The following is a 15,775-nucleotide window of genomic DNA, read 5'->3' on the forward strand; positions in this document are numbered from 1 at the left end:
CTGTGGGGACGTTAACCTGCCTTTGGAAGCCTCTACTCTTTCACTTTTGTTAGTTAACCCATATAAATGTATTTGTTTAATCATGGGTACTTACATTGATTGGGCTTATGTAATACAAAGCTTATTCTAAAGCATCTGATTGTATTTTTAAAGAAGGGCTTGATGTTCAGTATTTTTCACTCTGTTTCTGCCCTAAGTTGTAAAGAATACCGAAATGCCTTGGAAGAATTGTCTAAAGCAACTCAGTGGAACAATGCTGAAGAAGGGCTTCCAACAAACAGGTGACTTATATCTGAGTAGACTATGTTAATTTAGTTATTTATAATTTTCTGTGTGCTTGTATTCAGTTGTATTATAGTATGCCATTAACACAATTTTCTAGGATCCAGATAATGGTGTTTTTGTGTCTTTTTCACACACACTTATACACACATGCATAGATAATGTATATACATGTATATACACGTGTGTGTGTATACACAATACTTATTTATTTGCAAGAAAAAGAGTACTCTTTTTTTCCGGTTCACTCTTCAAAGTTTCAGCTGCTGGGACTGAAGTCAGGAGCCAGAAATTCAGTCCAGGTCTCCATGTGGGTAGAGGAACCCAATCTCTTAGCCCGTTATGTCTGCCTCCTAGGTTCTGTATTAGCAGGAAGTTGGCATCAGGATTAGGAGTAGATTCAGTCCCAGACACTTGACATGGAAGTGTTTTAATTGTTAGGCCAGACACCCACCTCGATGACACTCATATTTTAGTAAATAGTAGAAGTAACAGTATTTTATAGCAACCTAGATAGATGTTCACTAAATCTTCATGGTACGATTTTCTGATGAGTGTTACAAGTCAGTGTACAAATATGTTATAGATTTAAACTTTGAACATTTTTGAAAATGATGAAAAAATTATTTTCATTTAAAAAAATAGGGGTGGGCATTTGACTTAGTGGTTAAGCTGTATTCCATGCCAAAGTACCTGTGTTTAAGTCCTAGCTGCATTTGCTATTATATTTTCTTGTTGATGTACACTTAGGGAGACTGCCTGTAATTGCTTCAGTGGTTGGATCTCTGCCACTCAAGTTGGAGACTTGGATAGGATTCTCAGCTTCTGGCTTTGGCATGGCCCAGCCCCAGTAGGTACAGGCTTTGAGGAGTGAGCCAATGAATGGTGGGAAAATCTGTTTCTGTCTCCATCTGTCTGGCTGTCTCTCGATACCTTTGTGCCTCTCGAAATAGAGAAGTAACTTGAGAAATTAGTATCACCTTGGCTCTGGAACTTTAAGAATTTTTTTTTTTTAAGCAACGGCAATCAAATCCAAAATGAACAAATGGGACTACATCAAACTAAAAAGTTTCTGTACAGCAAAGGAAACAATTAACAAAGTGAAGAAGCAACCAACAGAATGGGAGAAAATTTTTGCATTCTACGCAGGTGATAGGGGACTAATATCTAGGATCTACAAAGAGCTTCAGAAACCCAGGGACAGTGAAAAACAAACCCTGTAGCAAAATGGACAAGGGAAATGAACAGACATTTCTCAAAAGAACAGATTCAAATGGCTAACAGACATGAAAAGATGCTCAGGCTCTCTAGCCATCAGAGAGAGACAAATGAAAACCACCTTGAGGTACCACCTAACTCCAGTGAGACTGGCCTACATTCAGAATTCGAAAAACAGCACATGCTGGTGAGGATGTGGGGATGAAAGGCACCCTCCTTCACTGCTGGTGCGAGTGTAGGCTAGTACAATCATTGTGGAAGTCCATATGGAGAGTGCTTGGAAAATTGCAAATAAACCAGCCATATGACCCAGCAATCCCGCTCTTAGGAATATACCCAACAGAAGTGAAATCTGTATATGAGAAGGGGGATCTGTAATCCTATATTTACAGCAGCACAATCTACAATAGCAATGACATGGAAACAAACCAGATGTGCGTCCAAGGAAGAGTGGTTAAAGAAACTGTGGTACATCTACTCTATGGAATATTATTCAGCTATTAAGAAGAATGATATTATTCTATTTAAAACCAGGTGGTCCCAACTAGAAGCCATTATGCTCAGTGAAATGAGTCAATCACAAAAGAACAAATACCATATATTCTCTCTCATATAAGGGAGCCAACATGGAAGGGGTGACTCCAGCGGTCCAGTCTATGCTGTTTTTTGAGTGTCTGTTTGCTCTTTTGGCTGTATCTCATATGTTTTGATGCGGTTTGCTTGCTTCCAAATAAGCTCTTTTCTCTAATAGAATTCATCCAATGCTTATGAAGTATATGATGGCATCGCATTTCCCAAAAGACTTCTGTGTTTCCTTTTGGTTATGCATGTGTTGCTTACTCAGTGGCACATTATTTTATCAGGGTGCTACAATTTGTTGTTGATGTTGTTGTTGTTGTGATTGTGATCGATGTGGCTGTTATGAAATGATGTCAATCCGAAAAAATAGTAAAAAAAAAAAATAAAAACAAAAAGATTTTTTTAATTTTTATTACAAAGTCAGATATACAGAGAGGAGAAGAGACAGAGAGGAAGATCTTCCATCCGATGAATCACTCCCCAAGTGAGCGCAACAGTCAGGTGCTGTGCCGATCCAAAGCTGGGAGCCAGAAACCTCTTCCAGGTCTCCCACGCGGGTGCAGGGTCCCAAAGTCTTGGGCTGTCCTTGACTGCGTTCCCAGGCCACAAGCAGGGAGCTGGATGGGAAGTGGAGTTGCCGGAATTAGAACTGGCGCCCATGTGGGATCCCGGGGCGTTCAAGGTGAGGACTTTAGCCACTAGGCCATGCTGCCGGGCCCAAGAATTTGTGAATTTTCTGTAATAACAAAGGATTCTAATAGTAAGACTAACAGTAATATCCCAAAGCAGTGCTTTGTATTTACTCAGTAATTTAGGTCATTATTAAAATAGGTTTTCCAGCTTTACTAACGTGGTGACCAACATGAGGGAAATGAAATCGGTATTTTCTGTGATTGTTGAGTTAAAGATCCTGATATGGCTCTAGTAGATGGGGAGAAAAAATTATGCAAGTCTACACTTCCTCCCCCACAACTGCCATTTCCCTCATGAGAGATTCTTACATTTCCTATTGGGGGACTCATGGATGAATCTGTTTTGAACATGATTGTGCATTCCTGCATCGACAATTTTTTGGTGTACAAAAAGAATTTTTCCTTTTTAAAACTTACATAGAGCAGATTTTTTAAAATGTATTTCCTATTTGTAATTCTAACCATATAATGACACTTCTTACTTTCTCTTTACTCATTCCTTCTTTTCTTTTAATTTTTTCAATTATATACTTTTGGTTTATCATCACACATTTAATCCTCCATAAAATAAAGAATTCAACATGTAGAAAAGTCTGTGCTTTGTTAAATTTTTCTTACATAGTTGTAGTTAACAGCATTTTATTTCAAATCAGTAATCATCAAAGCTTGCTTATGTCAATTTTTAACCAGATTTATGATATTATGTGTAGTATGAGATGGAGAGTAGATTAGTGTAGAAATCAAAATACTTGTTGCTTTCTGTCTTAAGAATATAGAACTAATTTGTTATTTCTTTTTCATTTTAGTACTTTAGACAGCAAACCAAAGAGCAGCAGTCCTATTAGATTGCCTGAGATCAGTGGAGGACAGACCAACCGTACCGCAGAAGCAGAACCACAGCCAAGTAAGATAACAAGTGGAAAAAGCATTCACAATTGATTTCATTTGCAGATATGGTGTGAAGAAGGAAGCACCTTAACTAAGCAATGCCATCTGGTCAGGATTTATTACTTCTGATCTTTGAAATACATAGGTTTAAAAATTTTCATTACAGATATTTTGCTTTTCTTCTTTGAATCTTATCTTAAATGTAGGTTCCAGTCACTGAACTTGAAACTCTTTAGAAGGCTTTTGATGTATGCATAAGGATCATCTGCCTTCCTGGAGCATTCAGTGTAAAATGTACAATCTATGAAACATTAACAACAGCTTACATTGTTTCTTGGCCATATGAAGTGAAGTTTCATATTGTATCCTTTAATCTCCATATCACCTGTATAGGGATTTTTATAAAATATATTATTTTTTTTTAAATAAGTTAGGATTCAGATGAAGTGATATGCTCTAATTAGACAGTAATGAAGCTTGGATTTGAACTTGGGTCCTTGAACTTGTCAGAGAAAAACACATTTAGCAAATAACAGAAAACTCAGCAGACTGTAATGGCTTTCACATGAGAATTGCGTTTTCTAAAATAATTGCATGGAGGTGGGTAGGCAGTTGCTGGCCTTGGCTCAGCTGCTTGACATTGGTAGGACAAGAGCAGGGCAGTTTGCTCTGATTCTCTTATTTTCCTCATGATCAATTGTGTTCATGTTTGTTTACATTTAATACGGAAAGAAGCATTATGCAAGTTGTGCCTGTTCTCTTCCGTTAGGAGCATTACCGCTTACCGTGCCCTTCGGTCACATGGGTCTGAACCAAGTCATAGCTATTTAACTGTAAAGGGAACTGAGAAAATAGGCAACCGCAGTGATCCAGGTGGCTTATGCAAACCATGATCCATTTTCTGGGACTTCCCATGTAGCTACTCCCACATACACTATTCTGCTAGCAAGGAACTACTAGTTAGGAGTAGGTTAAAGATGTAATAAAGTTTTTACGGGTATGCATCCCTCTCAACTAATTAAATAAAAATTTTACATTTTAAGAAGCAATAGTGTCTGCCATGGTAAGTAAACACTTTTATGTTTACTATGGATGTATAAATGGTAAATTTACACATTATAATCATACATATTATTGATTAGTGGAACCTAAAACTAGAATTAAAATTAACAAGTTTTAAGTAAATTATTGGCTAATTCTATTCTATTCATGTTTTGAAAGATATTAAAAAAATTAAGGCCTTGTATCTTCCTGCTTTAGAATGCAGTTAGCACAAGTGATACAAGGATGCTACCTTTAACTCTGATTCTTAGCTTGTGAATTTGTTTTCTGCTTACCTGTATTGCAATATTTCAGTCTTTATGCTCTTGTTTAATAAATCATATCTGTCTTTGAAAAATATATTGACTTTCTAGGAGATTTCGCATGTCTTGATATCAGGTAGATGAATATTTCTGTCCTGTGTTTCTAACAAGAAAAAACACTTCAACCACTGAACAACAATAATAGCATATGGAATAATAATCTCTGGAAACAAAGTATCTGCATTACTCAGACTTGTTAGCCTCGTGATGGTTGCTGCTAACAAAGAATTGAGTTGAAAATTTTTATTTTCCCCTTGCAGTGACCTGTACTTCAAATTAATTTGTCACTTCTTATTTTTAGCCAAAAAGGCTTCTGGAATGTTGTCCTTCTTCAGAGGGGCAGCAGGGAAAAGCCCAGATCTCTCTTCCCAGAAGAGAGAGACCTTGCGTGGAGCAGATAGTGCTTACTACCAGGTTGGGCAGACGGGCAAGGAGGGAACGGAGAATCAAGGCATTGAGCCTCAAGGTGTGTTAAAGTAGACAAAATGTGCATACTCCAGGCTTTAATTTACTTGTTTTAGTTACTGTGTTTCTTGCAGTCTTATGTAAATAACTCCTGTTGTTGAAAACGGAGCCTTTCTTTAATTTACATTCAGTGTGGTAGAGTAGAAAAAGTCCGGTAGCTGGGTGTGTCCAGTTGCTTTTGGATTTCGTTGCTATCGCTTACTGTAGGGAAGAATCACAAGTCTTTTAGCTATCTGTATGGTGGCATAGTCACTGTCACGATTTGCTGAAGATGGGGTGACAGTGCACATGTTACACATCTGTCTCACTGTGTATGTGACGTGGACTCCAGTGTTTTCATTCCACTGTCCCTCTAGATTTTTTCTTCCTTTTCCAGGCGTTATGAGGGTGTGAATATTTCTATATACTTCAGTTTTGATGTTCAAAAAGCTGACTGTCCAGTTGTGTTTGGGTATGGATTTAGACTGATAATTGGCAGATAGTACTGAGCTGTTTTTATAAATAAACTTTATTGGAAAACATGAATACTCATTTGCTTAACTCTTGTCTGGTTGCTTTCACATTGAATCGACAAGTTGAGTAAGTTACTAGTGTATAGAATATTATCTTGCCCTTGTTGACTTCTAGTTTAGACCATGAGGTAATTAAAAAAAAAAAAACCCAGCAGTTGCCATAATAAATTTCCTTAGTAAATAGGATGTTTATTTAGTATTTTATAGGCAGCTGTTTGACTATTGGTATTTATAATGTGATCCTTGGAAGACTTTAATGTTTGCAAAAATTATTTCTAAGTGTGAAACTTGGGAAATGATGTGTTCTGTTAGGTGTTAAGATATATTATGAATCAATGGTAAATTGGATGGATCTGGTATATTTGCCACAAATCAGTCATGTGGCAAACATGACTCTTAGATCGATTGTAGTATACCATATGCGTCTGTATAAGATATGGTTCTCAGTATATAATAAGGAAAACTGGGAAAATTTTGGGAAAAAAATTTTTTTTTCTTCCTGGAAAAGAAGTGTTGTTGAAGACCTGGCCGTAAAAATCTAAAAAATTTTAGAAGCCATGGAAATTCTTGTTTGAAGAGCTAAGTTAATATATTGCTATCATGGAAATCACTTAAATGTAAGAAAAACTAGTCAACCTGAATTCTCCTTTTTGACCTATTAACATTAAAATTTCAGAATATGTATTTTTATTATAATTACATTTAATACTTAGTAATTTACTTTGGATTGCTAATTTTTACTAAGGAAAAAATGAACTATTTAAAACTTCGCTTTTATTAATCACATTCAACCTTTTAGATGAAGTAGATGGAGGTGATATACAAAAGAAGCAGCTCACAAATCCTCATGTGGAACTTCGTAAGTATGAAATAATATGTTGTCTTATGGATGGGGCTAATTGAGAAAACTTTGTTATCTGAGAATTTGCTTTCATACCAGATAGTTATCTTGTTGCTTGAAACTATATGCCTAGTATGAGGTTTACTTAGTCTTGTTCATAAAATATACATTAATCTAGAAGGAAATTTCACCTGTAAATTTAATTAAAATTATAATTTGATTTCTCAATGTATACATTATTCTTTATTTAATTTCTACTGCTTAAACATTTACTATAAAATAATGTATTTTATTCTATAATCAAACTTTACATGAACATTGCCAAGGTTCTCTCTGTCTCTAATATATATATGCCACAAATGTATGAAATAGCATAAGAATTATTACACAAGTATAATGATTCTGAAACCAGTGTAAAATTAAAACTGAGGTTTATGTTTTTTGAAAATATGTAAGGGTGATCATATGATACTCTGAGATCACTTTAATAGAACTTGGCAAACAGGGGTGTAGTTTTAACATGATAAATGCTATCATGGAGAAATTCAGGTAAATGCATTTAGTAGGACATCAGAGGCCAAACAAGGAAGATAATCTCTTGTCATAAAAGGTATAAAATCTTGCTTTTTGTTTTGTTTTGTTTTGGGCTTATAGAATTTTCTGATGCTAATGCGAAATTTTATTGTCGCCTCTACTACGCGGGAGAGTTTCATAAGATGCGTGAAGTGATTCTAGGCAGCAGTGAGGAAGACTTCATTCGTTCTCTGTCCCACTCGTCTCCCTGGCAGGCTCGAGGTGGCAAGTCAGGAGCTGCCTTCTATGCGACTGAAGGTGTGTCTTACATTTTCCCATTATGTGTGGGCTCCATCCTTTTGCCTCATAGTTTATGAATCATTTGCACTGATATAGCATGATAATGTCTATTAGGAAACAAAGTTTTGAGCTTGCTTTTTATGCTTGAGAGGATGTCATAAAATTTTTACGACTATACATATTGTATATTTTATAATGAGACTAGGGTATTGAACTTACTAAACTTCCTAGTTCTGAGTTCTCCAAATGTAAACAGTAATAGAGAACTGGAAAATTCAAAAAATACCTCAGCATTAGTGAGCAAAAGCTACAAATAGAAATATTTATGCTGAAAAAAAGGCAGACCAAGTTTTTAGCTTAAAAAGGTTTATAGAATAGCACGACCATCTGTATCTATATTTTACATTGTGTTCTGTGAATCCATTGAAAGCAAAATTAACTTGAGAAAATGTAACAGGAAGGATATTAATAACTATGATTTCTTGGATTGTTAACAAAGGAGTTTCCAAAATTTGTAAGGTGTGTCCAGGTTGTAGATGTTACTGCTGTCAAAATGAAGAATTCCTGACCGTATAAATCCTTCAGTCTCTTCTAGGTCTTCTATTGCTAGTGACTTATGTTCTGATCAGAATGTTCACTCTGGCATCAGAAAATATCCCTTAAAAATACAACATAAGTGAATGATTTTGAATCTTTAGCGTGATATGTTGTAGGTTACAATATATATTCTGATTGAATAAACACATGAATATTCTGCTCTTTAGATGACAGATTTATTTTGAAGCAAATGCCTCGTCTGGAAGTCCAGTCTTTCCTCGACTTTGCCCCGCACTACTTCAATTATATTACAAATGCTGTTCAACAAAAGGTATAAATCCCAAATCTTGAGAATTTATAGGGCTTTTTGACATCCTGAGGGTTAATCCTAATGGCAGTTTTTTCCATGTTAAGATGTGAACAGAACTAGACTGAATTCCTGTGATGCTACTGAGTGGGATAGAATGCTGAGATTTCAAAATGTGTTTTTCCTACGTTTGCCAGTGAGGAGTTGAGTAAGCATGAGCAAGCTGTTTTTAATATATGCTATATATATGTGTGTGTACGTGCATACATATAATTAGTGTGTGTGTATGTATCAACATATATCAACTTGAAGACTGGATGAAATTGGCTGCACATTTAGTAATGTGGTTTTGGTGATACAGACATTTGAAACCAGTATTGAGAAATGAGGAAATGTCTTATTTAAGGTAGAAATGTCTAGCCTTTTTTTTTTTTTTAAGAGGTGCACTTTGCCATTATATAGTAAATAATTTTGCTCACCCCTTAAAGATTATTTTCTTTTGTTTTTAAATATATTGTGGGTTTATTGCCTTTTTTGGGTGCAATGTTTTGTCATAATGAAGTTTTTGAATTTGATCATCTATGAGAGATGAGGAGCATCTCTGCAGCAAGTAAGAATATTTTCATTGGCATGTTTGATATACCCTTTGGGAGTCAGAGATCAGAGTTCCCTTGAAGGTCCTTGTGGTGGGTTATAACAATAGTAAATCATAGATAACCTATATATCAATATTAAATTATAAATAAACCTTTTTTATAAGAATTTACTTTTATCTTCTCTTGATTAGAGACCTACTGCATTGGCCAAAATTCTTGGAGTATACAGAATTGGTTATAAAAACTCTCAGAACAACACGGAGAAAAAGTTAGATCTCCTTGTCATGGAAAATCTTTTCTATGGGAGAAAGATGGCTCAGGTAAGGGTATTTGACTGTGTAGTATTTTGCCACTGGAAACTTTTGAATTTATGACATTTGAGTATAATAAATCAATATATATTTAACTGTGGTTACTAGACCAAATATAATTTTTAACTTGTTGAACCTTAGAGATTAGGAAATTATTCTTGTGGATTGCTGCTACCATTGAACATATCCAGGATTCTAGAATCACAGGATCAGCCATCAGATACACTTCTATGACCTGGAGAACCTAAGTACCTCAGGAAAATCACTCAGCTATTCCTGCAACTCGAGTTGGTGTAAGATTCTGGAACAGTGGCATTATTTAAAAAAATTTTTTTTAAGATTTATGTATTTTACTTGAAAGAGAGAAAGAGGGGGATTGTCTGAGACAGAGTTCTTCCATCTGCTGGTTCACTCCCGAAATAGTCACGGTTTGCCAGAGCTGGGATGATTTGATTCAAAGGTAGGAGCCAGAAGCTTCTGGGTCTCTCTCATGGGTGCAGAGCCCAAGACTCTGGGCCATACTTTGCTGATTTCCAGTCTGACAGCAGGACCTGGGCCCATGTGGGATGCTGGCGCTGCAGGTGGAGCACTAGCATGCTACTCCACTGTGCTGATCCCTAGAACGGTGCTGTTTAAAGTGTTGGTTATTGAACTTTTTGCAGTCTGTGGCAAGGTGAAGAAGTCTTTTAATATGCTGCTTTTAACATTTAGAACTTACTGCTTTCAGAAAATGTTAACTGAACTGAACAGTATGCTTCATGGTAGCATCATATATAACATATTAGAGCCAGGAATAACTGATCAGCAGTGGTTTATGGAATACATTCTAGGTTCTACTGTCCCTTGTACTCAAGTACTCATCCTTGATTACGTTGTTACTCCTACCTCCCAGATTTTCCTAGAATTATGCTCTTGTTTTTACAATTATGCCTGGAATAATTGACAGTTTTGTTTTGAGACTTGAAGTTTTCTAAGACAATTTGCTTCTCTTTTTAAAAAACACTTTTTTTTGGCCCAATGATGTGTTTCATAGTTACTTGATAATGTGTCTAGAAGTTGACCACTGTGTTTCTCTTATTTCACAATACAGTTGTACTTTGCATCTCCTGGTAAAATTGCTGTTATATGATCAAATGATTATTTCAGAATTGCATGTTCTGATTGAATTGGCCAGTGTATTTCTGAATTGTTTCAGTAACCGAGTACTCGGACATTGATTTCCTGATACATTCATATCACATGTATTCAATGACTTATTTATAGAAAAAAAAGATTAAATTGTAATTTTAAGATTATAAGTGCTTTTAATGATAGTGACTGCAGGATAATGGATTTAATTATGTTAATTTAATTATGTTGACTAAGCATTCATTACAACTCACGCATAAATGACAAAGAGTTTTCTTTTGGCTGGCTAGGTTTTTGATTTGAAGGGTTCACTGAGAAATCGAAATGTGAAGACTGACACTGGGAAGGAGAGCTGTGATGTGGTTTTGCTGGATGAAAATCTCTTAAAGATGGTTCGAGACAACCCTCTGTATATTCGTTCTCATTCCAAAGCTGTGCTGAGAACCTCAATCCATAGCGACTCCCATTTCCTCTCTAGCCACCTCATTATAGATTATTCTTTGCTGGTTGGGCGAGATGATACTACCAATGAATTGGTAGTTGGAATTATAGGTAAGTCACCAAGTATAAAGGTCCTGTTAGACCTGATTAATAACTTTGAATACTTTGAAATATTTTGATATGAAATTTGAAAAACATTAGTTTTTATTTTAGTTCCTTCTATTCAATTTTCCTATCTTCATTATCTTTCTATTTTCATTATCTTTACCAAAAATTTGTGAATTCACAAAGTTATTTATAGAGCGGTGGCCTAGCCGCTAAAGTCCTCGCCTTGAATGCCCCGGCATCCCATATGGGCGCCGGTTCTAATCCCAGCAGCTCCACTTCCCATCCAGCTCCCTGCTGTGGCCTGGGAAAGCAGTCAAGGACGGCCCAAAGCCTTGGGACCCTGCACCTGCGTGGGAGACCTGGAAGAAATTCCTGGCTCCTGGCTTTGGATTGGCTTAGCACCGGCCGTTGTGGTCACTTGGGGGAGTGAATCATTAGACAGAAGATTTTCCTCTCTGTCTCTCCTCCTCTCTGTGTATTTGACTTTGCAATAAAAATAAATAAATATTTGAAAAAAAAGTTATTTATAAATAAGGCCCTGTATCATGGTTGTAGGAGCAAGTGAACTACACAGGTAACTCCTAACACATGACACTGTCAGTATTCAGTGAAAGTGTCACAGATTCAATGGTCTTTGCTGTTGTCATTTACTTATATTTATCTATATAGCTTTCTAATGATTTCTCTTCCTTTCCTCTCTCAGATTATATTCGAACATTTACATGGGACAAAAAGCTTGAAATGGTTGTAAAATCAACAGGAATTTTGGGAGGACAAGGTGAGCAGACATTTCAGTTTGTTTAAAATTCAAACTTTTCTCAAACATACCGTTGTTAAAGTTTAAAAGTAAGTTAAGTGTAGTTATTTTTTTGCTTCATCATCATTTCCAAAATGACCAAATAATAGGAGAGTTGTGTAGATGAGGAAGTACTTTAATTTTGTGTTAAAGTACCAGAACTTTTTAAATAAAAGAGAAGGAGAAAAAAAAACCCCAGAGCTTTTGAAGAAGAGGTTGTCTTTAATTAACACTTGGAATTTTCTAGTTTTGTAAGCACCATTAGTCTCATTTATACTTTAAGATTTCTCTCATGTCTAGGCAAGAATTGCTAGTCTTTTAAAACTAAAACTTGTGTTGGGAGAAGCCTTGTCCTGTGGCATGTGGCCAAGGGGATAACCTGACTTGTTCACAAAAACTGCGTGGGTACATGTGTCTTTAATTGCATATTTTCTGAAAATAACAGGCAGTTGAAGTCAGTTGCCTAATCAATTGTTTAACAAGTCTGTTCTGCCCCCCCTTTCATAATTATAGGTAAAATGCCGACTGTAGTCTCTCCAGAGCTGTACAGAACTAGATTTTGTGAAGCAATGGACAAGTATTTCTTGATGGTTCCAGACCACTGGACTGGCTTGGATCTGAATTGCTGAAATGAAGCACATAATTTGAAATGAACTATAAAAGATATGGGACAAGGATCAAAAATAAGCTACATGTTATATTTCACCATCACATTCCCCACTGTATGTAAAGCCTTCCAGATGGTCCACAGCTGAAGGGTAAAACCTCCAGGGACTTAGACTTCTCATTACCTGTGAATTCACTCTCTGCATGTTGGAGAGTTGCTGGAACACAGGAACATTCAGTGTGGACCATGGTCAGAGATGAATAGATGTAGTGAAACATCTGATGTCGTGTTTGCTAATACTGTCTTGGCATCGCATTTGACATGTTCTTTACTTAGAAAACATTTGTAGAGCTGCTGAAATGTGCTTTATTTTTCAAATGTTGTGTTTAGTGTTGCTTATCAGAATCTCTGAGGCCTTTAGAAAAATTCTGGTTTATTTTGTTAGTTATCGGTTAAGCAAGTTGGCACTTGCTATTTTGTTGAAGAATTAACTTACAGTGGGAATTCTGTAGTTCTGTCATTTTCTGTGTCTTCTCTGTTTGCTTTGTTTCTGAGTTTGTTTTTAAAATTCTACCTTCTCTGTGACAAGAGGGTACAGATACTAACTGTAAGCCTTTTTGTGGAGCTATTTTTACTGCTTGCTTAAAATGTCTGTGTAATTAGTGTTAACTGTACATATCTACGTACACGCATTCAGATTCTTCTCCACACTCTCCTTCCCAGGTTCAGGAAAACATGAATCATTAGTAAATGAGCCTGTAGTCACCAACTCCCTAAAGGAAGAATAATTAATGAAGGATTTTCCTATGAGAACATAGACCCAGTCCAAGAAATTAAGAAGGAAACAGTTGATTATTTTTTTTAATAGAAGTTGAATGTCTCTTTTAATATAACCAGCAATTTAAGTAGCATTTATAATACTGAGGTTTCCAATGTGGACATTTTTGTTTTCTAACTTTCTATATACAGGCTAGTTCTGGTATTGAGAAATGTTGAGGCTAGTCATTCTTAGCAAAGAACTTCCTGTCAGCATTTTGTTTTAAAATTATCAAAAATACTAAACTTAATGAAATGCTGAAGTCAGCCTTACAGTATTTCTTTTTTCTATAATAAGGCTAGTTCAGAGATTTTTAAAGTTGTTAAGGGGTATATTCTTTTCAGATTTTGTGTAAGATGCTATTGCACATTTATTTTCACATAATATGAGAAAGAAATGTGATTATATTAAGTTACACAAAGTCTAATAAAAGTACATGAAATAGGAGTATTTTGGAAAGTTTACTTTAAATAATGAAAGCAGCAGCGTGGTATTTGGTGCTTATTAAAACATGATTTGTTTGGAACTGGAAACGGTTGACCAAGACTTAGGGCTGATTTCATGAGAAGCTTGCCTCTCACTGCTCTTATTTTAATCATATGTATGTGCCTGTTGATGATACACAAAACTCAGATCATTTTTGTTTTGACATGAAAGACTTGTAAAGGAGTTACATAGAATGAGGGATATGTGGGTCATTATTAACATCTTTGTGTCCAGGAAGACGTGTTTGATTTGAAATGCCAATATTGTTTCATCTCTTGATTTTCTTTCTAGTTAGAATCACTTATCATATCCATTTCCTATAACCCCTTTGTGTGGAATACTTCCACTTATGTGTAATCAGATTGATTCCTCATTTTAGTTTCAGTAACATGTACATAGCTGGAATACTCCTTGGAAGTATCTCCTGACAATGATATGGTATGTTAATTTGGGGGGGCCTTTTTTATCCATAACTTGAAAAATTATGTTTTTAAATACTGCTACCTCTTAGGTAATTTAGTGGTTCAAAAAATTCCAATGTGATACATCCTGAAGCAAGAGTTGCTATTTTATAATAGTGACTTTTCCTTTTAAATTGATGTCTGGCTGTTTTAGTGAAAGAGAAGTATAAAATTTAATTTTTTTGAGGGGTAAAACTGTATGCCTGGCAGCTTGCTGCTTTTGTTTAGGACACTACTGTGTCTATATGGCATTCAAGTACTGTGCTATTCAGTGTTAAGCCATTAATGCTGAGAAGTTAGAAATGAGGAAGAAATCTTACTCCTTTTTTTTCTTAAAATACAGCATGAATCCTGAGGATAATTGATACCAGTACAAGAGAATTGTCAACATAATGTTTTGTTTGAAGATCTTGTTCATAGATGTTGAAACTTTGTGATTCCATTAGGACTCAGTAAAAAAAAAAATTCACTTTTTTCTTATCCTAGTCTAAGAAAAATTATGAAGAAACTGTTAAAAACCCTTTTATAGCCTATTGAAAATTTTAAATTTATATTCAAAATTTCTTATCAAATGTCTAACCCTGTAATTTTTTTCCTTGATTCAGCAGTGAGTGGTTTTCTAACTTTGGCTTTTATTGAGTCTTATAAATAGTAGGGTCATATTGGCATCAGCTTTTATGATGGCTTTATGGCCATCAGCTTTTTGACAGTGCACCTATAAACAGTGGGCTTGTATAAAACTGTCAAGGAAAGTAACCTACCTATAACAAAATTTGCTTAGCTTGAAGAGTCAAAACTATTGTGAATGAGCCTGATTATGAAATGATCAGACCGTTCATTAATCCTCAAGTGTTAACATACTTATGCAGTATTCAAACTAAGTAGTGCAATGCCTTTTATTTGTCTTTGTCGCACAGATGCAGTGCATTTTAGGAAAAATTAAAATCATGAGCAGTTTAATTAATACTGCTATGTCAGTTTTGTAAAGAATGTACATTGTGTTTTTCAATGGGTTGAATTTTTAGCCTGAGAAATGACATTGTAAATCATAATAACTTTTAATTTAATATAAAAAACAAAACTAACAATAATGGAAGTACTTAATGTATTGTATATATTTCTCTACTTTGCTTTCAGCTGTTTTATATGACTGACATGTTATTTAAAAGATAACTGCTTTGACATTTTAGAGACTTGTACTGTAAATAAAGATGACTTAAACAGACTCTACTTGCAACATTTGAAATGAACAGTAGCAGATGGATCTTGGGGGAAGTTGGTCCCTTACATATAGTGTTACTTCTGTTTATGTTCTTCCCCTTTGTTTTCTGATCGGAGAACTCAAGTGTTTTATTTGAATCCCTGGCTCCTATTGGTCAGTAGCAAGCAGGGTGGTATTGGCATTCCCATTCTTCTGTGCTCAGTGAAGTTCATCCCCTTTCACTTGGGAATGGCTGAGTTAGCAGATCATCAAAGTAGTCTCAACTAGAATATTCTCTTCTGGCTCAGAGGGAGGTCACCTTGTG

The 15,775-nt window shown here is 35.5% G+C and overlaps 1 protein-coding gene across 9 annotated transcripts in view; it reads left to right on the top strand.

The window, feature by feature from the left end:
- Positions 1-15,470, top strand: part of PIKFYVE (phosphoinositide kinase, FYVE-type zinc finger containing) — a 92,256-nt gene extending 76,786 nt beyond the window's left edge. For 8 of the 9 annotated variants that reach the window (XM_058664925.1, XM_058664924.1, XM_058664927.1 and 5 more), the window contains 10 exons: positions 198-281; positions 3,578-3,675; positions 5,325-5,489; positions 6,800-6,859; positions 7,496-7,672; positions 8,419-8,522; positions 9,286-9,414; positions 10,824-11,085; positions 11,786-11,860; positions 12,392-15,470. In XM_058664925.1, the coding sequence (XP_058520908.1) occupies positions 198-281; positions 3,578-3,675; positions 5,325-5,489; positions 6,800-6,859; positions 7,496-7,672; positions 8,419-8,522; positions 9,286-9,414; positions 10,824-11,085; positions 11,786-11,860; positions 12,392-12,507 (1,270 nt within the window). In that variant the 3' untranslated portion in view covers positions 12,508-15,470. The remainder of the gene's footprint in view (positions 1-197; positions 282-3,577; positions 3,676-5,324; positions 5,490-6,799; positions 6,860-7,495; positions 7,673-8,418; positions 8,523-9,285; positions 9,415-10,823; positions 11,086-11,785; positions 11,861-12,391) is intronic. The other variant, XM_058664929.1, reaches the window with a different exon arrangement.
- Positions 15,471-15,775: the final 305 nt, after the last annotated feature.

This window comes from Ochotona princeps, chromosome 5, assembly GCF_030435755.1.
Source record: "Ochotona princeps isolate mOchPri1 chromosome 5, mOchPri1.hap1, whole genome shotgun sequence".
In the NCBI taxonomy this organism is placed as follows: Eukaryota; Metazoa; Chordata; class Mammalia; order Lagomorpha; family Ochotonidae; genus Ochotona; species Ochotona princeps.